A 27,061-nucleotide genomic window follows, 5' to 3' on the forward strand; every position below is an offset into this window, starting at 1 on the left:
ACTGCCTCTGCCGGCTTGCCTTCTTCCCATAGTGCATCCTGGTGCCATGTGTTCCCCAGGCAAGCGACACACACACACAAATACAGCCATCTACGTGATGTAACAGAAAACATGATTTATCAGACCAGACCACCTTTTCCCATTGCTCCGAGGGCCAGTTCTGATGCTCAAGTGCCCACTGTTGGTGCTTTCAGCAGTGGACAGGGGTCAGCATGGGCACCCTGACTGGTCTTGACCATTTTTCCTGCTTCTAAATAGAAATAGGCTAACGCATCAAATAGGCATCATAACCAACGCGACTGTCATACAGTTGAGAAATTACCGTATAGACAAGTGGAGACGCTCAGAAACAATCTTTTACTGTCTATGAGACAGTCGGGGGGATGTGGAGACATAAAGTCAAGGGAGAAGAATGGGGAGAAGCCCATAGTGAGCCAAAAGCAACGGGACAAAACATTTAAACAACGTAATTCAGATTTTACTTTCCACAACTACCAGAAGACCTACAACTGTCAGACAGGTTGCTCACGTCACATCTACGTCCTCAAGCTCAGTCTGAGCCTGCGCAGTACGCTCAGCCATCAGGAAGTGAGTGCTTCTAATTGACCTCACTTTTCGCCGTTGAAGTCTATGGGTCCATTTCTTTTACTGTCTATGAATATATCCCACCCACAAACAGGTGCATTGATGAAGAGATAAAAAAAGTTAATCACTTGACCTGATCGATCAGTGTAAATAACATTGATATAAGTGATCACCCAGATTTAGAACTACCTACATTGTATTTATATAAAGCGTTTACAGGCAAATTTGCTTCATGTTTTTCCCCAGTGTTGAAATCAGGCACATATAAATGTCAGGAAACACGATTCCTGGCTGCATGCCAATATCCATGGATCACTGGATCTTTGGCAGTTTGTAAGGAACACTATATTGAGCCCAACCTTTAGTTTAAACTGATAATAGTTCGTTCTGCCCCACAGTCTGGCCAAGGGAGTGTGTTCCAGCGGGAAAGAGATGTCAATGCATACCCTCTATATATCAAATTAGGAACATTACACAAAACGAGCTGAAACATGTTAAACATCTCATGGTATTTTGTCAAGTAAAAAAATCAATTTAGCAATTTTTCAGGTGTTGACATGTCTTTATTATTTTGTGGATACACATACAGTACTTGTTGAATCATACAGTATAACTAGTTTGACTACTGTACTGTATAAATACAGTTGTACAATGGTGTGCTTTATGGTGTTAATTCAGTTCCAGAACCTTAAACACAGACCATTAATGCTTCACATTGATCATTTCCTCTCATTTCTGATGTAACACAAAATATAGAGAAATTAAATACTGTAAAAGAAACTTAAAAATGGTTCAATGGCAAAAATTTGGCACTGACAACATCATCGGTGTATAGTCTTTTAAAAAACATTCTTCAAAATAGCTCTGATTCAACAATAACAAAGACGCGAAACCATAAAACTAGTGGCTTGCTGAAGAAACTATTAAGGCTTGCCACTTTCAGTGTCATGACAAAATAACTGTGTACAAAGGATCTGATTTTCATTCTCAAGGCCATTCCTGTACTTCATATCAAATCCTTTTCATGCAGTTTCATTTTATTTTAGAAGTTTGTATAAAAATGTTCCCCTTCATATCAACAATTTGGCACAAATCTGAAATGAAAGACACGCAAAGCTCATAAACATTTGGCTCTCAATAGCAAGTGCAAATACAGAACTGGCAAAATTTCACACTTTACCGAGTCTAAAACTTCTAAATATAATTTGCAAAGAACAAAAAGTGGATTTCGATAACCTTAAATTCAGCTTTTTGTTTTGTTTTGCTGTGTATAATAACATTAGCGAGTTAGCAACATGCTCTTTGTTGAAATGCTTACTGTACAGTCTCTTTCAAATCGATGCGCAATATTGCACAGAGCTCCTTCCCATACAGACTAACACGATAATCATCTACTGCTAAAAAGATATTTGTTAATACAAAACCTAAGGAAACAACTGCAGTTAATAAAAGGAAAAAACGCTTTGCATAAATCATAGCAATATGTTAATTAGCTGTGGAAGCACATAGTTTCCTTACGGACATTTTTCTCTCTGTCAAGCGCACATGTAAGTTCAAGAGCGTGGTTGGGAAAATGAAGGAAGGAGAACCTCAAGGGCAGGTATTGCTAATGTCTGCGCTCAATCATGTCCTCGGTAATGACTTTCAGTCCTAGTCATGGCACTGCTTTTATGAATGGCTCCTACCTCTCTGAACCCTCCTTTCAGTGATGTCACATTTTCAGCGCGACCTCTAGAACTGTGAGGTCTCGGTGAAGGAAATGGCGTCGCTTTTGTCGATGGTGAATCCGCCGTTCACGTAAGATTTCTTCTCGCACTCGTCGTCGTCCAGCGTGGTCTCTAGGGCGAAGGGGTTGGCCGCATCCACGTCTGAAATCAGGTCCATCCTCTCTAGTTCTCGCTTTGACAGCTTCTGGACTATTCCGGCACCGTAGGCATCTCCCAACACGTTGATCATTGTTCGGAAGCGATCGCTGATTTGATTGGAAAATCAATGTTAGCTTTCACACTATAGCAGCCATTACTTCAGTGCTCAGTGTCACATGAACCTTCCCAAAATCATAAGGCCAATTCATACTGCACTGACAGACGGCAGCAGACACTACATCAGGGTTTTGCCAGATCAGTGTCTGTTGAAAATCTGGTGATTTGTCCGCTTTGGTCAGCGTCTGTTGGTGCGGTGTAAATTGGCCTATATATAGTGCATTCAAATATGCATTCACGACATATTGTAATTACGACAACTTGTACACTGTAAAATTTCTGAGAGCTTTCACTTGTACCATGTGACCACAGTACCACCTGACTGCTGCAGATCCAATTTGACTTTGATAGTGTTGCCATTGAAACCTGAATTAACTCCTAAATGCAGTCTTTATTTGAACACACCAGTAGGGTGCTGCAGGCATGATAGATTTTTGTTAAGCCAAAAAACATAATAATTGGTAATTGAATTACACTGTTGAAGATGTAATTAGTAGCTAGTAATTCATTAAATAATAGACTACTTAAAATAAATAAATAGGCTACTTTTTAAATATGAAACTAAAACCGCCAGTAGGTTAGCTACTGTATTAAGTCAATAGGTCAGCTACTGTGAGTTTGAGTTTGAATCTTTATTTGAGGTTTGAACACAAACAAGGAAAAGAAGACAATGCTGAATAAAGTCGTACTTTTTGTTATTTTTGGACCAAAATTAATTTCCGATGTTTCAAGAAATTCTAATTAACCCACTGATGTCACATATGGACTACTTTGATGATGTTTTTATTCCCTTTCTGGACATGGACAGTAAAGTGTGCCAACACTTGAATACGCTCTCGGACTAAATATAAAATATCTTAAACTGTGTTCTGAAGATGAACGGAGGTCTTACAGGTGTGGAACAACATTAGGGTGAGTCATTAATGACATCAATTTCATTTCTGGGTGCACTAACCCTTTAATTTGTGAATACGATCTTTCAAGAAGGACTTGAACTCCCCAGTAGGGTAATGAAGGCATGATGGATTTTTGTTGGCCAAAACCCAGAATCGAGTTAGCACTTTAGCACTTCTACTGCATGCTGCGTACCAGGAGAATGAACATCATTGGCTCTTGCGAAAGCTCAAACGTGCTGCGTAACAGGAGAATGAACATCATTGGCTCTTGTGGAAGGTCAAACGTGCTGTGTAACACGAGAATGAACATCATTGGCTCTTGTGGAAGGTCAAACGTGCTGCGTAACAGGAGAATGAATCTCATTGGCTCTTGTGGAAGGTCAAACGTGCTGTGTAACAGGAGAATGAATCTCATTGGCTCTTGTGGAAGGTCAAACGTGCTGCGTAACAGGAGAATGAATCTCATTGGCTCTTGTGGAAGGTCAAACGTGCTGCGTAACAGGAGAATGAATCTCATTGGCTCTTGTGGAAGGTCAAACGTGCTGCGTAACAGGAGAATGAATCTCATTGGCTCTTGTGGAAGGTCAAACGTACTGCATAACAGGAGAATGAACCTCATTGGCTCTTGTGGAAGGTCAAACGTACTGCGTAACAGGAGAATGAATCTCATTGGCTCTTGTGGAAGGTCAAACGTGCTGTGTAACATGAGAATGAACCTCATTGGCTCTTGTGGAAGGTCAAACGTACTGCGTAACAGGAGAATGAATCTCATTGGCTCTTGTGGAAGGTCAAACGTGCTGTGTAACATGAGAATGAATCTCATTGGCTCTTGTGGAAGGTCAAACGTGCTGTGTAACATGAGAATGAACCTCATTGGCTCTTGTGGAAGGTCAAACGTGCTGCGTAACAGGAGAATGAATCTCATTGGCTCTTGTGGAAGGTCAAACGTGCTGCGTAACAGGAGAATGAATCTCATTGGCTCTTGTGGAAGGTCAAACGTACTGCGTAACAGGAGAATGAATCTCATTGGCTCTTGTGGAAGGTCAAACGTGCTGCGTAACAGGAGAATGAATCTCATTGGCTCTTGTGGAAGGTCAAACGTACTGCATAACAGGAGAATGAATCTCATTGGCTCTTGTGGAAGGTCAAACGTACTGCGTAACAGGAGAATGAATCTCATTGGCTCTTGTGGAAGGTCAAACGTACTGCGTAACAGGAGAATGAATCTCATTGGCTCTTGTGGAAGGTCAAACGTGCTGCGTAACAGGAGAATGAATCTCATTGACTCTTGTGGAAGGTCAAACGTACTGCGTAACAGGAGAATGAATCTCATTGGCTCTTGTGGAAGGTCAAACGTACTGCGTAACAGGAGAATGAATCTCATTGGCTCTTGTGGAAGGTCAAACGTACTGCGTAACAGGAGAATGAATCTCATTGGCTCTTGTGGAAGGTCAAACGTACTGCGTAACAGGAGAATGAATCTCATTGGCTCTTGTGGAAGGTCAAACGTACTGCGTAACAGGAGAATGAATCTCATTGGCTCTTGTGGAAGGTCAAACGTGCTGTGTAACATGAGAATGAACCTCATTGGCTCTTGTGGAAGGTCAAACGTGCTGCGTAACAGGAGAATGAATCTCATTGGCTCTTGTGGAAGGTCAAACGTGCTGCGTAACAGGAGAATGAATCTCATTGGCTCTTGTGGAAGGTCAAACGTACTGCGTAACAGGAGAATGAATCTCATTGGCTCTTGTGGAAGGTCAAACGTGCTGCGTAACAGGAGAATGAATCTCATTGGCTCTTGTGGAAGGTCAAACGTACTGCATAACAGGAGAATGAATCTCATTGGCTCTTGTGGAAGGTCAAACGTACTGCGTAACAGGAGAATGAATCTCATTGGCTCTTGTGGAAGGTCAAACGTACTGCGTAACAGGAGAATGAATCTCATTGGCTCTTGTGGAAGGTCAAACGTGCTGCGTAACACGAGAATGAACCAAATGTTTGGGCATTTTAACATGGGGCTCAATGAGATTCTGCTACCTTCTGGAGAAACGTAAACAGAGGACATTTCTTGCAGGTATACCTGCAATAAATGACTGAGTTGCAAAACACGTTCATGAGCTCATGTTCAAAGACATACAAACTCTAAAGTTTTACCACAGACATTTGGAGCTCAGACGTTAGCCCAACTAGTACAGCTTAACAGCGCAGTGGATTGACCCTGATTTTAAATAGCAAAACATTTGAGCTTGTGAGCTTCACTCACTAGGGTTTGTTGGGTCACACACCGCAGCAGCGATATCTGATGCTTTGTCTACAATGCTTGACACTTGGCACATTGAGAAGTCTAATGTGCACGTGATTGTCTGAGATAATGTACGGAACATGATAAAGGCTATGGAGAACAATGGACTGAACAGCATACCATGCATGGCACCCACACTTCAGCTGGCTGCGAATGAGGGAGTGCTGAGTTAGCACAGCATTTTAGAAATGCTTCGGGAGAAAAATTATGGGACACTTTAAACATTCTCCACTTGCTTATTCCCAAGTGCAAGATTTACAAATACAGTTTGGGATGCCACCCAAACAACTCTAGCAAAATGTAGCTAATCGCTGTAGCAGTATGTAGCCTACTAAATGTTGCAAAGTCAGCTTGAGCAGAAGTGTGTCATAGCTGCCTATATGACGGATCACGATCTGCTCGCTACTTTGAGTGCACACCAGTGGATGCTAATAGATGCTTTCCCCATTCGAACAGATGACCAAGGAAATAAGCTTGGCTAAAGCCTCGGTTGCAGAGGTTATTCCTTTGATAGCAGCACTGAAGCGTCTGCTTGGAAAAGAAGTGGAAACAGATCACGCTGTAAAAACAACAAAAAAGACTTTCAAGACACTGAGTCCAACCCTCTTTATTGTATTAACTATACAAGACCCGTACTTTAAAGAACATTACTTTGACGAAGAGAAAAAGCAGTGAGTGCGTGAAATGACACAAGAAGAGCTGAGGGAGATTGAAACATCAGGTGAAGGAAGAGACTCGGAGGGGAGCGCACCGCAAGCGGTGCTTGAGAAATGGTTACGTACAAGTAAGGAGGCGTACACTTCCTTACTTTCTGAGATATTTAACAAAATTTTACAGGAAAGCACCCCGATTCGTAGCGGTGTCGGAGCAAGTGCAGCCACACAACAAATAAAGACGCATCTAACTGAAATATCCATTGCCAGAAGCAACAATCCCCTTGACTACTGGAACGCGAACAAAGGCCACTTTCCATTGCTTTCGCGGTTTGCATGCAGGTATTTATCAGCCCCAAGCACCACACACACACTGAGAGACTATTCAGTGCAGCATCTCACCGTCTTTCCTGTCAAAAAGCTGAGAAGCTTTTGTTCTTAAAGAGAAACCTGCCACGTTTAGTTAAATAAACAGCAGTCCAATTTTCTGTGTATAGCAGTTACATTAAACTGTGTTTCCTAAGGCTACATAGGCTTAAATAATGTTTACTGTTTGAGTTTGGATTAAGTTCTATTGCTGTTTTTGCACTGTTGTTTTCCATTGTTTTGCACAGCAATTTAAAATGTAAGTAAAAAATAGTTTAGAATGAATGCATTGAGAATGAACCTCATTAGGTGCATTTACATGGAGCACTGTAATCCATGAATGAAAATGCTCCATATAAACACCTCAATCGGAATAAAAATGCCCAAACCGAATGAAATTCTAATCGGTTTGAGAGGGGTGGGATTGACCTTTTCATGAACCGATCAAACGAAAAATGTAACCATGTAAACGACCTGACCCGATTACTTTTCAGTGTGCGTCCTTATATGACGTGATACAGCGCGCACCTTCACCACTGACCGCCGCGCTCACAGGCTCTCATGCTATAATGCTGACGGGAAAGTTAATTTTTCTGAGGGGTAAACTTTTTATTTTGTAAGAAGTTATGAAGATTGTTGGCATAACCCAGACATAGCCCGGCTAAATCCTCTCATCCTGTCAGCGTTTGTCCCAGGGACTTTTAACTTTAACTGCGCCTGACAGAAGAATTAATTTTATTCTGAGATGATTACACTTTACAACAAATAAATAGCTTTTATGAAACCGTATAAGTCCTGGTGACCGTTGAGAGTTGCTATGGCAACCGTGTACACATTTCAGCGGCTGGAGAGAACAGCGTCGACATTTCTGAAGCGGCAGACAAACTGCTCTGTGATGATTGCGATTGAAAGTCATCACATGTAATCGGTTTAGATAACGTCTCATGTAAACAGTCCACTAAATCTTTCAATCGGAATTATTTTAATCGCAATGACAAAAAAGAGTGCATGCAAACGTGGCTACTGGTTCTCGCTGAAGCTTAAGCATGCTGCATAACACAAGAATGAACCTCATTGGTTCTCTCACGCCAATCGAACATGCTTGAGCTCTCGTTTACCACAGTGTGTGAGTTGGTGAATATTTATTTTTGAATAAGAGACTAAAAAAACTGCATCCGTTCATCATATAAAGTGATTGTGTCACATCAGAAAATTCGGACTAAACCTCTCAATTCATATGGATTCGTTTTATGATCTCTTTAGGAACTTTTTTTGAAGCGTCAGTTGCGTAGCTGTCAGAGAAGGGATAGAAAACTCTCAGATTTAATCAAAAACATCTTCATTTGTGTTCTGAAATGAAAGTGTCTTACGGGTTTGGAACGACATGAGGGTGAGTAATTAATTACAGAAATTTTTGAACAAACGGACCCTTTAAAGGTGGTGACACTGTCACTGATGTCGTGATCGTGGTATAATTCATTTATAGCCTACGTTTAGGTATTTACATCTGCTCATTTAGGCTTCAAAGTTCATAAATGCTTTTATGAAAAAAAAATATTTTTTTCAATAATCCAAAATCCAATGAAAAATCCTATTTGAGTTCTGTCGAAGGAACCAGTGTGATGCTAACTTCCAAGTTGGCCAACAAAAATACATCATCCCCGCACCCCTATTGTCACATTCAGTAAACCTGACACTTATAAAAAGACATACTTACAGCAGCCAATCGACAGCAACGATGAGGGTGACATCACTGGCTGGAAGGCCAACTGCTGTGAGGACTATCACCATGGTTACCAGTCCAGCATTCGGAACACCTGCTGCACCAATGCTGGCGACTGTTGCTGTGATACTATGTAATGAACATGCCAAAAAAATATTATTCAGGCCTTTGTCCTTCACAAAGCCACTTAACTCTATTATATCGCATCAACTGGCTTATATCCAACTTACCTAATTGTAACAATCTGGCCAGCATCCAGATCGTAGTTGTTCAACTGAGCTATGAATATAGAAGCAACAGCTTCATACAGTGCAGTGCCATCCATATTGATAGTCGCACCAACTGGAAGGACAAAGCGAGTGATCCTCTTGTCGATCCTGTTGTTCTCTTCTGCACATCGGAACGTGACCGGCAGAGTGGCTGAGCTGATTTAGAAAAGACTCTCGTTATTATAAAAAACATTATACTTGGCAGAACAGCAGTTTTCATTGATCATTTTGGGTTTAAAAAACATAAAACTGAAGAAACACATCTTCAGAAGCAGGACTGAGCAGTCTTGCAGAGCCCAAAAATAATGATCAAAACACAACATTAAAAGGCTTCTTCTCAGATTTTTCACAAAAAAACAAAAAACAATCATAGCACTGAAGTCATTTATGTCCAATGCTTGTGCAATATTTGTATATGATAAACATTCATACTTGTGCAATACTTTAATGTAACCTGGACAGATCATTGAAGTTGAAATGTTGGCTGCCTGCTGATGCAGAGTACTCATTACACTCAAAAAAGTAACTCAATTTAATTGAGGGCAGGATTTATATCCAATAAATATAGACACAACTTATAAAAAAACTATTCATCCAATGAGATGTAACTGAGTTGGTCCAACTCAATTTGATCAAATACAGTTTTAATAAAATTGATACATATTTGAAATGGCTTTTTTATAACTTAAATGAAAACATTTTATTGGAAAATCAATTATAAGCAGTTCCACTCTTCGTTATACACAGGGGTTAAAGTGGGCCGGAACAGTCCGGAACTGTGTTCTGGCACCTCAGATAAATGAATAAATAAATAGATCCAGCAGTTACAGCGTGAGAGCAGCTGAATCGTTTCACACACAGCGCTGACACACTTTGCCACTCTATTGAAGTGATAACGAGCGCCAGGCAGTCGCTTTATCCATTTGAATACAAACGCAACATCATGTGTACAGTAAATGTTCTGTGGCTGAACCCGACGGAATAGCTCCGACCAAGTGTTGAGGTAAACTATAGGCTGTCTACACGACTGTAATAATGGCCGTAGTCAGCTATGAAGTCACAGAGGTTGAAAGCTATTTATTATTATTTTTAGCCTTCAAACATCTTAAAATGCACATATGTAGATCAGAGTAATCAATTTTTCCCAAACCCTCCAACATAGCAGTATATTCAAACATTGCTGGCTGTTTCTGAAAACCTGTTTGTTTTTTGTTTTTTTTAATTTAATGCAGCGTTAATGCATTTGTGCTGTTAGACACTATACTCATCGTATATCTGTGCTTTGAACATTTTTTATTTTATTATTTTAAATACTAATAATTTCTGTGGTATAGAAAACATTGTGGCACCAAGATCGGCTACTATTAGCAACTAATATTTTTTATACTTCCCATTTTTATGTTTGAATTTACATTTTGAAAAACAGGGTTGTGTCAGAAATTATTTTAACATTGTAGCTAACATCATCATAGCAGTGTAGATGTAGATGGACCAAAATAAAACCATTAAAAGATCAAGTAAATAAGTATTGTGATACTTGGTGCCAAAGTGACACTCTTGTCCCAAAAAGTATTGCTGTACCACAATACTCAATATGTTGTCCCAATGTGAGTAATTTTTCCCTGTTGCACCTACACAAAATTTGAGGGTTCCCCCACCTGCCAAATCCCTTTTCAACCACTGATTATACACAATGTATATTATTAACAAATAAGAAAAAACTGGTACCACTTCTGACATTAGCATAGATCTGCATATGCTCTCTGACAGCTCTTCTGCATATGGTAAGCACAAAATAAATATAAAAAAATCACAGAAACTCCTCTAAATTTCCAATATAACTGAATTTTAACAAACATTACATGATATCATGGATTCTAGCAAATACCAATAGATATCAAAACCTGAGAGCCTCTGCTAGAAATCTTATAATGGGCCGTGGTTAGATCTTCCATCAGGACAACGATCCAAAACAAAACCGTTGTGAAATCAGACATTACGTTGCCATGGAAACAGTACTCTAAAATCTATCTGCAGGCTCCTCCCCTAGTGGGCGGTGTCATGTTTCATATTAGGAAATGTATTTTAACTACTTTATGATCAAAATCTTTTCTAATCTTGACAAAACACATGTCATTGGAAAGGTCTGAGTCTCAATGTTCCATATTTAGTGACTGTTTTATGATGGAAGTTATATTTGGACAGAAATGTACAGGAAAATGCATAAAAAAAAAAAAAAAGAAATCAATGGAAATGGTGGCTACCTTTTTTTATAGCGCCTAAACAAAATCTCTTAAATTTTTGTGATATCACTTAAAAAACTAAAAATTTTGTGATATCAACTTCGAATTTGGAACACAGCTTTGTTAGACATATGGCTTTTTATACACATTTTAGAGTAAAGCTTTTTTTTTTTTAAATATATATTTTATATAAAATCAAAAATATTCAGTACTGTATTTTTCATTTTCAGTAAATTTAAATTTCCATAACTTTTATTTCAGCAATAATCTGCTGATTGTCATCTTTAAATCAAGACCAAACTTAAGTCCATATTCCAAAGCATTCTTGAATTACAGCAATTTAAGTTCAGATTAAGTTGCATTTTCATGACTATTCTGAAAAAGGGGGGTGACAGTTAAGGGGTTAATGAGATTTTTCCCCCTTTTTCAATTCTTTTACTTCAATGAAAGGTTAGAATTATATGATTTTTTGGAATGAAAGCTCAAAAGGATAAACAATGCAGATTTATTTTCACAGCCTCCTTTGCTCATGTTTACCAGGGGGGGGCCAATATTAGTGGAGGGCACCGAAGTGTATTCCAGCCCTTTGGTCAACAAGCCCAGAAAACAGATGCTAGAATAAACGTTGGCTCACCTTGAGGAAATCATGAGAGCTGTTACCAAGGCCTGTGCCATTCCCAGAGTGAAGGTGAATGGATTCTTCCTCACAAACACAAAGTATATCAGGGGGAGGAAAATGATGGAGTGGATGGCTAGCCTGTGAAAAGAAAACAGATTTTAAAACATTAAACCTTACAATCCATTGTACATTATCATAAGAGATGAACATTTTTTTTTATCAAGGCCGCTTGCCTTGTTGTTTCACACACAAGGCTTAAGCTAGTCCCAGACTAAAATGCACATTTGAGCTGTTTCAACTGAAAGCAACTTATCTTAAAATATGTCCGTGCTATTGTGTCTAAAGGACATTATTAAAAACGACTTAAATGTCCTAATAAAACTAACATTTAACCCAAGCCATATCTGTGAAGCCAGGCCTTGGATTTACATCCTACAATTTTTCTGTTTGACTCAGCAATGCGCAACCTAACCCTGTCCTCTCGGCCCATTCCACGCGAGTGCAGATGGCATTTGTTTAACAGCAGCTATAGAATCTCCTGACTGATGTTCGGTTGCCTATAGCACTCAAATAAGTGGAAATTTGGAGTTTATGAAATGTATTATTAGCACATCTGCAGCTTGAGCAGTTTTGATTGTCCTTGGCTCTTATCTGTGAGTGAACAGAGCTGATGTGAAGCTGTACGGGAGCAGTAAAGGGCCGGTCTAACAGCAGCAGTAAATCAGCAAGAGAACATTAAAGAAGCTTCTTCACCCGCTGAGCACCGTCACCATGTACAGGCCCATCTTCCTGAAGATTTCCCAGTCGTCCACCTCAATGATCTTAGCGGCAATCAGGAACAAGATGCCAATGGGCATGTAACTGCAGAAGAACATTCGTTAAGCATCCTTACATTGAAAATCAATACACAAACTCCTAAGAATCTTTACATTTAGACAGATATTGATATATCTTCCTACACTATTTTTCAAGTGAATAACGCTAATAAAAAGTAGATTCTGTGGTGCATATGAGCAAAATATATGGTAAGGTGTTGTGGGTGGTTGCTAAGGTATAGTTAAGTGGTTGCTAAGGTTTTCTGGCTGATGGTTATGTGATTTTTTAGGGTATTCTGAATGGTTTCTAAGGAGTTACCATGTGGTTTCTAGTGTGTTCTGCAAGTGTGTGTTGCTATATGGTTTCTAGGCAGTTCTAGTAGTTTCTAGGGGATTCTGAGTGGTTCCTAATGTGTTCTGTGTGATTGATATGCAGGTTCTAGTGTATTCGGAAGGGTTGCTAAGGAGTTGCCATGCAATTCCTAGACTGTTATTGGTTGTTGCTATGTGGTTTCTAGGGTATTCTGAGGGGCTGCTATAGATGTTTTCTCTGCAGTTTCTATGGTTTTTTGAGTGGTCGCTAAAGGGTTTCTAGGGTGTTCTAGGTGGTTGTTAGGGAGTTGGTATGTGTTTTTTAGGGTGTACTGCGTGGTTGCTAGGGAGTTGCTATGTGGTTTCTAGTGTGTTCTGGGGAGTTGCTTTCTGGTTTCTAGGGTGTTGTAGGTGGTTGCTAAGAAGATGCTACGTGGTATTCAGGGTGTTCTGGGAGGTTGCTAGGAAGTTTCTATGTGGTTTCTAGGGTGTTCTGGGCAGTTGTTAGGGAGTTTCTATGTGGTTTCTTGGGTATTCTGGGGGTGATTGCTAGGGAGTTGCTATGTTGTTTCTAGGGTGTTCTTGGGAGGTACTATGTGGTTTCTAGGCTGTCCCGAGGAGTTGCATTGTGGTTTCTAAGATGTTCTGGGTAGTTGCTTGGGATCTGCTCTTTGGTTTCTAGGGTATTCTGGTGAGTTGCTTTGTGGTTTCTAGGGTTCTCTGAGAAGTTACTATGGTTTCTAAGGTGTTCTGGGTGGTCGCTAGGAAGTTGCTTTGTGGTTTCTTGTGTGTTCTGGGTGTTTGCTAGGGAGTTGCTATGTGGTTTCTAGGGCTTTCTTGGTGGTTGCTAGGTAGCTACTATGTGGTCTCTATGGTGTTTTGGTTAGTTTTTATTTGGTTTCTAGGATGTTCTGGTTAGTTATGGAGTTGTTATGTGGTTTCTTGGGTTGTTCTTGGTGATTTCTAGGGAGTTGTTATGTGGTTTCTATGGTGTTCTGGGTGGTTGCAATTTGCTTTCTAGGGTGTTCAGGGTGGTTGCTAGGGAGTTACTTTGTGGTTTCTTGGTTGTTCTGGGAGGTTGCTTGGTAGTTACTATGTGGTTTCTGGTGTGTTCTGAGTGGGTTGTTGCTAGGGAGATGCTTTGTGGTTTCTAGGGTGTTCCTGGGGAGTTGCTATGTTTCTGGTGTGTTCTGAGTGGGTTGTTGCTAGGGAGATGCTTTGTGGTTTCTAGGGTGTTCTTGGGGAGTTGCTATGTTTCTGGTGTGTTCTGAGTGGTTGCAAGGGAGATGCTTTGTGGTTTCTAGGTTTTTTTGTGTGGAGTTGCTCCGTAGTTTCAAAGGTGTTCTGTGTGATTGCTAGGGAGATACTATGTAGTTTCTAGGTTCAGAGCCCATCTTTAGGTTTGTGTATGAGCAATAATAATAGAGATTCTTGCCACTAAAGACGTGCTTTTAATGTGTCAGAACTAACCACATAATAATCTGAACAAGTCGCATGGTGGCCTCATTCAAAGCATCGAAAAACTCGAGCAGGATGCGTCCCCTTTCTCCCATCTTGCCGATGACAAGGCCGAAAGTCACGCAGAATACGATGAGACCAAGAACATTAATCCCATCTGAATATGAGCCCACGATCTTGTAGTCTTTGGTCAAATTCTACAGCACAAAGAAGGCAAACATAAATGCATACAGTTCTTCATTCTCCTTTCTTTACCATGCATTGTTTAGCATCATTGTCTTACCTGTGCCACTGTTGAAATAATGGTAGTGAAGGGTGGAAATGTAGTTGTATTAGTTGTGCTTATGTTGGTTTTCGATGGTTCAATCTCTTTGCGCTGTGTCTTGTACTAAAACACAGATGAAGGTCATTTCAACAAACTATTATATTTGGATTATTCTAAGCAAAATTTTAAAACATATATTTTACCTGCTGAAAACAGGCTTGCACAAGATTTTCAGGAAACATATTCCTTTGAAGAAATGAGGGAAAAAAGTCACCTAAGTGCTTAATACAGATTCATATTATATTTTTGAAATACTTAAAATGGTCAACATGTCATTGCATGAGTTTGAATATTTTTTAGGCACTTTATATTATCTTTCTTACAACAAAGGTAGACCAAGGGGTGCAAATAATTTTTACCTAATAAGGTCCAGCAAGGTGTCAACAGTGGTCACATTTGGCGTACTTCCTGCTCTTTCGATATTTTCAGCACTCTGAGAGACCCCAGGTTTAATAGTCGTCACAAGAACGATTCCTTTTGGGCACAACATCTTTGTTAAACAGCCACAATACATGTCTTTAGATTTTATTGATTTGATGTTTATGTGACTCACCAAGAATGACAGCAATGATGGTAGTGGAGAGGTAATAAACCACGGCACGAAGACCAATCCTGCCAGACACCTCCGAGTCCAGTGCTGCCACTCCTTCAGGAATCAAGGCCAAATGTTAACACTATATAAGGACACCAGCAATGCAAGTTACATTGCAATTGGGTTATACTGTGCCCTAGGCATGAAGTTTTCGACATAATCAGTATTAAAAATCCTTATCTTTTTTAGATGATTTTGGTGATAAGGGACAATGCAAAGTATGTAAATATTAAAATAATGAATTCAGAACCTAGAGAAATACTAGAGCTATTTATAAATAATGTCTAAACTGTGTTCTGACTGGACTATCATGTGAACAGTATTAAGCTTAACCCTTATGCATAACTTCAGTGTTTCCGGTCAAAAATGATCGGCCTTTAAAAAATTGCTAGTAAATCTCTTGGTATCTGTATATTATCCCCAAATACTGGATTCAATCTTTTTGCCAACTTTTGTATTATTATTATTATTATTATTATTATTATTATTATTATTATTATTTTTTTTTTTTTTATTTAGGACAGGTTTTGTAATCATTTTGGAATTCAATGATTGCAAATAAATTTGTCAATATTTAACAAAATATGTGGGGGGAAATGAGTACTAGTGTGCTTCATTGTTTAACCAGAAGAAATGCTTTCTTTCTGTACAAATGGAACAGTCACACTTGTGGTATTCCTGGTCAAAAATTACCAGCCTACAAAAACAAAATAGCTTATAAATCTCTTGTTATGCTTTATTATCACCTGATATTGGATTTACTCCCTTTGCCAACTTGTTTTCTTTTATTTAGGACAGGTTTTATATTTATTTATTTTTTGTAAATGCTTAATCTGAGAATAAAGTTTATCTCTGTAAAAAAGAAAGCTTGTAATACTCAAAATAGTTTGTTTGTGTAACATTATGTGTGTGTGTGTGTGTGTGTGTGTGTGTGTGTGTGTGTGTGTGTGTGTGTGTGTGTGTGTGTGTGTGTGTGTGTGTGTGTGTGTGGATATGTTTTTCTATCCTGGTTTCTGGTGGGGACTTCAACCTGAATGCACAAAGACTCATGAGGACTCATGTCACTGTGGGGACCTAAATTGAGGTCCCTAAGGGTGCAAAAGCTAATAAATCATACAGAATGAGTTCTTTTGAAAATGTAAAAATCTAGAAAGTGTTGTGTGATGGGTAGGGTTAGTGTAAGAGGATATACGGTTTCCACATAAAACCATTAGGCCTATAGAGAGTCCACATAAAAATAACACACCACGTGTGTGTGTGTTCATGTTCTTCTAGCCTGGTGGGGACTTCAACCTGAATGCACACAGACTCATGGGGACTCGTGTCACTGTGGGGACCTAAATTAAGGTAAACAAGCTTATAAATCATGCTGTATCATAATGTAAGTTTTGTGTGATAAGTGTGATCAGTGTAAGGAGAGAGAATATACAGTTTGGATAGTATAAAAACCATAACGTCTATGGAGAGTCCCCACAAAGATAGTAAACCAGATGTGTGTGTGTATGTGAGTGTGTGGTAGCACGAGTGTGCATGTTTCTCTTATTTTCGATCGCCCCCATTCATTTTCAATAGATTTTTGACCAATTTAAACTCAGATCAATGAGGCCTACAAATATTCAGTTTCAAATATAAATACAAAACCTGTCCTAATTGGAAGAAAACAAGTTGACAAAAAGATAAAAAATTATATTTGGGGGTAATATAGTATAACGAGAGATTTATAAGCAATTTTTTTATAGGTCAGAAATTTTCGAAGGTGGAAAGTACACAAATAAAAGTACACAAATTATATCCAATATAAATATTGGAAAGTAGATATACCCTGTGTGAGCAAAGTAGGTACGTTTTAGTCCAATGCGATAACATTAACTAACATTTTCGGAAAAAAGAAAATCCTTTCCAGGTCAAAATGACCCAAACACAACATAAATCAATCAGGGACTGCTGATCTGATAATGTTCAAAACATAAACCTGGGCTAGGTATAATCCAGTAACCAGGCACTGCAGCTGCCTGTGATATGTATACAGTATATTGCTATTGTTATGTAATAAAAAAGAAAATCATTATTGCTGGTCTTCAGTGATAACTGTAAGTACCTTCAATGTTTGTTTTTTTACGGCAAGAACTGATAAAGATATTGACCAAAACTTTGGAAATCTAGTGCATTTCCAAACTTTTCCGTGGCACTGTATACTGTAGATAATGAAAATCAAATAAATAAATATATTTTTTAAATAAAACAAATTATAATACAGCTCTTACTTAAAAAGATAAAATATATAAACATTTTTCAAAGAATGAAAATAATGTATTGTTACAATTTTGGAAATAACTTCAGGTTATTTCAGGAATGTTAATATTTTAGATCAAATGTGTTCAGCTCACAAAAATGTTTGGGAGTCACAAAGAAGTATGACTAACATTCCACATTTGGCTTTTATATTAGACCATCTTCAAATGAAGGTTACAGCAAGTTATAATAAAATGTATGCTACTTTCCTTATCATTCTTACACACCCATGTACATGGTGGGTGACTGGAAAAAAGTAAAAAATAAAATATTGGTTGTGTCACGCTGGCTTTAATCATGCGCACGACGGAGGAGTTATTTAATAATAACTCTTTTCAAGGTACAGGAAAACACAGGGGATAATATAAACACAACCACAAAGATGATACCAGACAAAGAAACACAGGAAACTCACGGCTTAAGTAAAGAAGAACCAAGGAGATTAACAAGGAACTAAGGAAAACAGGAACATGGAAACTAAACTAAACAAAGCGCACACGTGACAGGGCAACATTTATCACCTCTGTAAATGGATATATTGGAACGGGCTGAAGAGGAGAGAGTGATAGAGATACCTGTTATCATGCTGGAGACGATGAGTGGCAGGATGACCAGCTTTAGCATTCTCATCAGGACTTCTCCAGGGAAGCCAAAGTACTGCTTCTCCAGCTGGGACAGAGAGGTGTAGTCCCGCACCAGCACTCCAAGCCCGATCCCTGCAAGTGATACAAAAAGCACGTCAAACTGACTGTAAATGTGAAGCTCTTAGTTAGCTCATGATCTACATAAAACCAGCATCAAGCCAGACTGAATGTGCAGAGCTATATCTTATTTAAACATTACAAAGATGAGCTTCTAAACACAAGCTTAAAGGTGGGGTACGTGCTTTCTGGTAACCGTTGTTGATATTCCAAATCACCAAAACAAACACGCCCCTACCCCCAAAAAGGGTCTCAGTCCTATTTTGATAGCTCCGCCCCACACATACGTAAATCCAGAGGCATCAACGGCTATGGCAGAATCTCTGTGTATCTAATCCAGGTCGAATATTCATTGAAAAAGTGAATATCCATCACAAAAACACAAAGCGTTCTTATGAACAATTCGATAGTACACAAGCACAGTCCTGTTAAAGAACATATTACAATTATGACCAGATTAGAGTTATAGCGATCATAAAAACACAAACCGTTCTCATGAACAACTCGATAGTAACGTACACGAGCACGACAGTCCAACTAACAAACATATTACAATTATGACCAGATTAGAGTTATAGCGATCATAAAAACACAAACCGTTCTCATGAACAACTCGATAGAACAGGATCTGACAGTCCAGCTAAAGACATATTACAGTTATGACCAGATTAGAGTTATAGCGATCACAAAACAAACAGTTCTCATGAACAACTCGATAACGTTAGTATACAAGCTTGATAGTCCAGCTAACGACATATTACAATTATGATTGGATGGGTTATATAGATAAAAAGAGGAAACAAACATATTAGGAGTATAGTATCGTACCTGTCGGACACATTTTGTGAACTGACGCTTGAAACCTTGAAACACTGAGGAGTGGAAATGAACGGGTCTTTATCATCGCTGAAGTGAGCCACAATACGATCACAAATGGACAAACAAGCGAACGTGACACATGAGCATATTCAAGCAAAAGCCAGCATATATTAGTTCTTTCTAGGCTAATGTTCATCCTGTGTGTCTCGTGTGTTTTGAATAATGATGCGCACTGAGCCTTTCTTCTCACCATAGACACGCCCCTTACCTGCTGATTGGCTACAAGTTTGCTATTCCACTCGGCCCGAGCAAGGGGGTAATCTAGTGCTCGGAAAGCGTTCCACCCCTAGGGGCTGCCATTGCTAACCAAGCCATCACCTGCTGTTAGCATCCCATTGACTCCCATTCATTTTTGAGTCACTTTGACAGTGAATAACTTTACATCTGAGACGTTTAAAGACTCCATTTGTCCATTGTTTATTTCTAAAGAAACACGACAATGCATAAAAGGCTCCATTACCTTGTATCTTACACTATCGCCCCGCAGAAGCTGTTTTTGTAAAAATAGGCTAACGATTGCGTCATAACCAACGCGACCCTGTCGCACAGTTGAGAAATTACCGTATAGACCTGAGGAGACGCTCGCAGGCAATCTTTTACTGTCTATGAGGCAGTCGGGGGGACGTGGAGACATGAAGTCTGATAAAGTCAAGGGGGAAGAATGGGGAGAAGCCCATAGTGAGCCAAAAGCAACGGGAGAAAATATTTAAACAACGTGATTTAGCTTTCACTTTCCACATCTACTAGAAGACCTACAGCTGTCAGACAGGAGGCTCACGTCACATCTACGTCCTCAAGCTCCGTCTGAGCCTGCGCAGTTCGCTCAGCCATCAGGAAGTGAGTGCCCCTAGGTTGACTTCATTATTTAGCCGTTGACGTCAATGGGATCGCTCGGTCCATTTCTTTTACTGTCTATGGGCCCGAGTCCTTTTTCTAAAACGGTTTTGAAATAACACTTACCACACCTTTAAAGGGTTCTGTGAGGTTCTAAACAGTTTAGGTGTTCCCATCATTTTATGGATTCAGATTTAATTCTTTTTCTTTTCTTTTTTTTATGAATTAAGCAGCTTATAAACATACTTTATAACTAGAAGAAATAATTTTAGGCATTTCTCCTTGGTAGAACCTTTTTTGGCTGGAAGGGTTCTTTAAAATTGAGTCAAGAGCTTCTGTTTAGAACCCCACTGCAACTTTTTTTTTTCTAAGAGTGTATAAATTCATATTGATTTGTGGTAAATTACTTATGGAAGCTTGTTCACGCCACGGAATAAAAAAAGGTAATTGGCATTTGAATTGCGTAATATAAAGGTGCAATAAACATTCCCTCAGAATTGGGAAAAAAAAGTCAGAACTCCCAATTCTTCTCACAATTATGACTCTTTTTGTGTGTGCAAATGCAAGTTTATATCTCACAACTGCAATTTTTGCAAGTTTGTTACAGTTCTGACTTTTTCTTGCAATTGCACGTTTACATCTTGCAATTCTGTAGTCTATCACCAGAGCAAGCTCAATCTTTTAATTTTGAACATTGGTCTGGGGAGTCTGCTCTGTATTCTCTACTGCACAAGAGGCGTGATCAACGAGAATAGTTCAAATGACTCTGTACACAATTGGATAGTCCTTCAACCAATCGACCAACGACCCATCGCTTCTCTATCCATCTTTTTGTTAAACCCGCCAAAAGTGTGCCTGGTGGATAAGCTGTTTTGCGATTGGTCCCTGCAGATTTGTAACAGAAGCAGGCTAGAAAAATCTACAGGTTTCCATCTTGAGCTGCAGGGTGAAATGACATCGCCGGCAGATCAGGCTGGGTTTACCTTGCACTGCAGCTACAGGAAATGTATATGTATTTCAGGTTCCAATCTCTTTCTGTAATGTTAGCAAAATTCACATTTTAAACTATTTGCAGTATTAAGCAACTAAAATACTGCTTAAGTGTACTTAAAGGGTTACTTCAGCGTGAAGAAACCCTGGAGTATATTCGAATGATTGTGTCACCCCCCCCCCCCCCCCAATTCATGAAAACGGTGCGGTTGGTGGAGCAAAGTGAGTGTTTTAACTTCTCAAATTAATTCCTATTAAAAGATAAGCTTCCAAAGGCATGAACTGAAAACGCACCAGACTGAGCATGCGCTAAGAACTAACGTTACTGCCGCTCTTACCTCAGCTCACTCACGATGAGTGTAATCTGACTCCTACTGCGTTTGTGACACTCACCCAGCGGCTAAATCACAATATATTGAACACACACATTCAGTTTTAATTGTAGTGTCTGTTCTCTAACTGAACTGATTTTATGAAGATGAATGCGGTGGTGAGAAAGTGATCAGTGGTTCAGTAGCGGTGGCTTTGGGAGTGGCCTCAAAGGGCAGCGAAGCATTCTGGGAATTGTTGTCTTTCATCCCCATGAGACAAAAATACATTTTCTGTCTTTTCTCAGTCTAGAAAGCACCAAATCAAAAATAATTTCACATTTTGTACTACATTAATGACCCAGTTTAAATACAGATTCATCTCCCCAGCACTGAAGTGCTCCTTTAGAGACAGTACGCTTTCATGACTATATTTCTTAACAGACTTAAGCACACTTTTAAAAAGTACACTTTGCAATAATGTCAAATAAAATGTTTTACTTCAAAGTATAAAGTATATGACAAGTTGTCATATACTTTATACTTTGAAGTAAAACATTTTATTTGACATTATTGCAAAGTGTACTTTTTAAAAGTGTGCTTAAGTCTGTCAACCATTTGTCATATTTTGATGTGTTGCTCTAAATGAGAAGTACTTGATTATATTTTAACTGTAGTTTGTTATTCGATATTATATTTAAAGGTATATATTTTAAATGCATAAATTGCCATATCAGATATCTTGCAAATACCCATCCTGAAGAAGTCTTGAAGGTTTAACAAGACTAAACCAAACCCAGTTGACCACAAAAGCCACCGTAAATAGTCTCTGTTGTACTGTAACTTATCTTTATTACATCTTAGTATTATAATGATTATGCATTATGGTGTTATGACTGAGTAAATAAAAGTGATTTGCTTGACCTACTTTTTGTTTTATTGTAGGTGACAAGCATGCGTGGCATCATAATAATCTGTGTCAGTATACATATAATATAAAACTAGAATAAATACTGTTAGCATTTACTCTTAGTATAAACCATATAATATATAACATATCAAATATGATACAAAGAAATATATTCAAATGTAATATAAAGGTAGTACATACCATCACTTATTTCATTGTCTTGTCAATGAATATAATGAGTAATCTATGACCTCTGCTTAATGGTTTCACGATCAGCTCAGAAATGCCTAATAGAGCAATAGTGAGATTTTATTGGACAGCCTGTACGTTCTGAGCATTTTTGCAAAGCATTAAACCATTAATGTTCCGATGACTAAGCCTTCCCGAACTGGCCAGATGTTTGCAACGCAATAACTACTAATTTCTGATGACTTACAATTAAAAATACCATGCTTTTATTTTCAAGAATTGTACATTATGAAAGGGTTGTCATAAAGTTTCCATTATCTTTCTACACTTCTGCACAATGTAGCCGAAAGTGTTTGCATTCAGGGGAAGCTGTCTCAGCACCGTCGTCAATGTTATGCATTTTTAATTCAAAACTGTATTCAATTAGAATCATTTTTGTGCAATGTTGTAAACTAATAGCTAATGCTAAAAAAATAACATGGGTAAACTACAGTGATATAGGCCTACATTAAGTCAAGGTTCAACTACAGTGTGTGATGATGAGGATATATTTTAACAGAAAGGTTGAACTGTGTTCTCTTCGTGTTTTGTATGTTGTAATTTATTAATAACACACATTTTGTACCTACTGTTTTCTATTTTTCATTGTGGGTTGAGTTGTTTTGTTTTTCATAATAGTTCATAATAATTTTCATGAAAAGTCATAGCTTAGGCTAGTTTGCTGGTCTGGTCTGATTTAAGCTGATTTCCAGGCCTCTCCAAGTTGTAAAACCTGTCTAAAACTTGTCTGGCTAAACTGGGAGACCACAAGCCATCATAGGCTGGGTTAACCATGTTTTTCCCCCATCATTTTTAATAGATATATATTGTAAAATATAGTTTTTAAAAGGGGGCATTCCTGCTAACAAAAATATGTTCTTATGCTAACATTCCAGCTTAGTTATGTTATTTTTGAACGTTTATATATGTATTTCTTGGTTATTCGCACATCAAAGCCTCAATATGTAATTTTTATACGGGGAGCTTTTATTATGCTGCTTCCGCTTTTTCTGCTCATGCGTATGTGAGGTAACGCAGCCCTGTTTATCATATTAGATACATTTGAGTGAGTTGAAAGTTTCTTTTCTGTGCGTTCGCTCTGCGGCATTGATATTAGGTATGGTGAAATGGTAATTAAGAAAACATGATTTCAAGGTAAATCAAGAAAACAAGATTTAAACAATAAGACTAACTGTGTTGAGCTATAACAATGATTAGTTTTCTGCTGATGAATGTCTCCAAACATTTGCTCACCTGTCTAATAAAACACATAATATACTAAAGCGTCTTTGCTGTGTTTCTACAAGGTTTCTACAAAATAAAACCAGAAATCGATGCACGGACATGGTCCATGTCCTCATGAAAGTTGCTTATTTGTCTGGATTTAAACATTCTTGGAAACATTTTGATAATGTACAGAAATCAACAAAATACACTGTTCCAGTGGTTTTTGGATACTTTAATCCAAAAATCTTAGGCACATTACATATTGTGCCTTTAAGGGAACATTCCATTTGATAATTTTGCAAATGTTTCGGAATGTTCAGAGAATGTTTGAAAGTAACAAGACACTTTTAAAATGTGATTTTGAGGTTAGCAAACTCCCCATCCAGCTATCCAATTTTCATAGTCAGGCTCTTTTATGTTGGCTTCTTATATACAAACATAATTTTTCACCCCATAAACAGTTAATATGGAATGATAAAATTGTTAAATATAAGAAAAAAAATCAATCTTCTATGACAAATGGGTTAAATATGATATTCTAATGGTCTCACAATTAATAAATGAAGAGGGCTATTTATTTACATATACTGAGTTTTTTGGTATTCCAATATCTCCACGAGAATACAGCATTGTATTTGATGCAATACCACTAGGTTTTTTGAGAGTTTTGCAGGGCATTAGTGAACCTCAAAAAAATTCTAAGTTTAAAAGGCAGATATTGTTGAATGGTGTAGATATTATACAAATGCAATAGATTTCATTCACTGCCCTGTAACATCGAGGTAGATACTTTTGGAATGACCATTTTGAGAATATTAATTGGAGATTGATCTGGACTTATAATAACAAATATTGTGTTAATAATAAAGTTAATGAAATATATTTTAAAATTATTCATACAGTTTATCCAACAAACCAGTTTTTAAAAAATCTATCTGAATGTTGTGTATTTTGGTGTGAACAATGTCCATTTAAATTGATTCATAAACGATGCATCCTATAAATAATATTTTGTTACTAAAGACCAGATAACTTTAAAAGAACGTTATCCTATCGTTAGGCTACTTGAAGTAGGCCAACTAGTAGGCTAGTAGCCAATTTTTGCTAGGACGTTAGCTCAAGTTTTAATAACGTTCCATTTTAGCTGAGATGTTGTCACAAGAATCAAAGTAGGCTAAATGATGCATTTTCCCCTTAGCCAATAACGATAGACACGGTCAATTAGCTTTTATGTAGCCTACATGTGTATAGAAATTGCCTATGAAACGCTGGCGTAAAGTGTGACAACTAGCCCCGGTCTCCCCTAATTCATAATAGGCTACTTGTCACTTCTTGTGTGACGTGACGTGGAGCACAGGGAGATTTTACTGTGTCATACTGGAAGTCTGGTCACGTTTCTCTGTGGCAGTAGTAAAATATTTGCACGCCCGCACACACACACACACACACTAATCAATGCCTTCATTCATCACATTAACCCATCAACACACCTGCAGATACGCAGCGAAATGCAAAAAATAAACACTTTAATTGCTCTTATCACAACGGCGGATCCACCATGTAACGCCACACTAAACTACCAATAAAAAAACAATAGCGGTTGATACATAATTAAAGGAATGAGGTGTGATAGAGGACAATGAAGCAAGATATAAGATGCAGGGAAATGTGTCCATGCTCAAAGGAAGATGAACGCGCTCGTCTCACCCAGTATCACCGAGGTGATGGTCGCAATTAGAACCCAGTTCCTCTTCAGCAAGCCCTTCACATCTCTGCCTCTCCGCTCTTTCTTCCCCAGCATATCCATAACGGAAGGGCGCACGGGCTGATATGGAAACGCGAATGAATATGGCGAGGCTGGCTCTCGTTCTTCCCCTCGTTTCAGACAGACGGAGGACCGCTGGCGAATAATATGAGGCGGCGGCAGCAGCAGCAGGTTTGCCGTGAAGCTGCAGCTGCTGTTGGGAGGGGTGATGTGTTCTGCTGCTGCTGCTCCTTCTCTGAGTCTGCCTGTGCCTCCTTTGATAACCTTTGCTCAGTCATTTATTTTAGATTGACCTCTGCTTTACCTTTATTTCGTATCATAATATAAAGATAACATGCAAAGAATAACATATTACTAACACCACTCTCGTGCTGATGTCACATAATCTATATAGGCTACAGGCATATTGTTACAATAGTCTATAAAAAAATCGAATTAATTCTGTCAATAGTTAAACATTACAAACCTTGCCTTTTACTGTTTGTTCAGATTAAAAATTAAACCCCAGTTAAAGAAAAAAGCACGTTCAAACATACCATAGATAATTTTGAATGCTAAATGAAGTCTCTAAAGATAGCCTATTACTAAGACACATATTAATTTCTTCATGTAACGGTGCAATATACAGAGAAAACAAGCATTCAGATGGCCCTCTTGTGAAAATGCTGATTATATTGAATGTGCACTTGTAAAAGTATATTTAAAGGTGCCCTGGAATGAGTTGAAACAATATGTTAAATTGTTCTCTGATATATACATAGAGGGTATGTGGCTTATTTAAGGGAAAAAAATGGTCCAGATACAGTTTTATAACCCTATAAATTGTCCCTAGGATGTAATGCTCTGTTTTTGCCTTATTTGGAAGGGTCATGAATATTAATATTGAGCTCTCCTCTGATTGGCTTATTTCAGCAGCTCACAGCAGTTCCTGACCGTCCAGACAGAACACAGACTGACTAAATGAAACTTTAAGCAAAACATCTCAAATACAGATTGATAAATTAAAATGCAGCTTACTTGTTTATTGCTGTTTGATAACCCGTATGATATCATATATTTTTTTAATATCATAAAAACCCGTATGATATCCAGTGTTATACCTAAACCTGTCCAATCTGGCAACCATATGCATGCTCGCTCTCTCTCTCGCGCGCGCTGGTGAACTGAAAACACCAATAAACAAGTGCTGCATTTCAGCAATCTCCATTTGAGATGTTCTGCTTAAAGTGTCATTCAGTCTACATTTTAAACTTGTCTTTTTTTCGTCAGCGATATTGCATGTTTATATAACGTTAGTCACGGCTACGCAGTGACTGTGATATAGTCTAATCTGAAATATGAAAACATCATAGGAAACACCATCAGTTTTCAAGAATATAAATATATAACTTATATTTTTACAAAATGAATAGCCTTGTCAAATGACTATCGTTTTAACTTATATGGTGGAAAAGGTGGCGTTTGCTACACTGTAAAAAATGATATGTTCAATAAGTTAAGACAACATGTGTTTTTACACTGTTTTAACTCATCAAAATAAGTTAAGAAATGTTTAACTTTTTTTTATACGTTATACAAGATACAAATAATTTTTTTAGAGTCAGTTTAACATAATTCAAGTTGAAATAACTTATACAGCCAAGTAGATTGTACTTAAAAATGTCAGGCTGTAACTTTTTACAATGTAGAATGATCGAGTGAACAATCTAAGCAAAGTATACGGTTGTATTTTGTAATACAAAATAATATAACCCTTTGTCATTAGACACACTATTTAGTTTTGTATG

General features: G+C 38.2%; 1 protein-coding gene across 1 annotated transcript; it reads right to left on the minus strand.

Annotated features, from left to right (window-relative positions):
• Positions 1-1,126: 1,126 nt before the first annotated feature.
• On the minus strand, positions 1,127-25,545 carry slc1a1 (solute carrier family 1 member 1). The gene is made up of 12 exons (XM_067418560.1): positions 25,217-25,545; positions 18,008-18,148; positions 15,102-15,194; positions 14,908-15,022; positions 14,692-14,734; positions 14,507-14,611; positions 14,236-14,420; positions 12,392-12,499; positions 11,654-11,776; positions 8,738-8,932; positions 8,502-8,636; positions 1,127-2,557 (listed from the first exon to the last, which is right to left on the minus strand). The coding sequence occupies exons 1-12, from the start codon at positions 25,314-25,316 to the stop codon at positions 2,317-2,319; spliced, it is 1,584 nt and encodes a 527-aa protein (XP_067274661.1). The 5' UTR covers positions 25,317-25,545; the 3' UTR covers positions 1,127-2,316.
• Between the last annotated feature and the right edge of the window lie 1,516 nt (positions 25,546-27,061).

Source organism: Pseudorasbora parva, chromosome 1 (genome assembly GCF_024679245.1).
Source record: "Pseudorasbora parva isolate DD20220531a chromosome 1, ASM2467924v1, whole genome shotgun sequence".
Taxonomy (NCBI): Eukaryota; Metazoa; Chordata; class Actinopteri; order Cypriniformes; family Gobionidae; genus Pseudorasbora; species Pseudorasbora parva.

What these genes read in the sequence shown, in the direction of transcription:
- slc1a1 (XM_067418560.1), bottom strand. Translation starts at nt 25,316, where the DNA reads ATGGATATGCTGGGGAAGAAAGAGCGGAGAGGCAGAGATGTGAAGGGC. An exon ending in ACCTTGCTGGACCTTATTAG is followed by an intron (nt 14,735 to 14,907) that starts GTAAAAATTATT and finishes ATTTCTTCAAAG; the next exon opens with GAATATGTTTCCTGAAAATC. An exon ending in GGCCAGATTGTTACAATTAG is followed by an intron (nt 8,637 to 8,737) that starts GTAAGTTGGATA and finishes TTCATTACATAG; the next exon opens with TATCACAGCAACAGTCGCCA.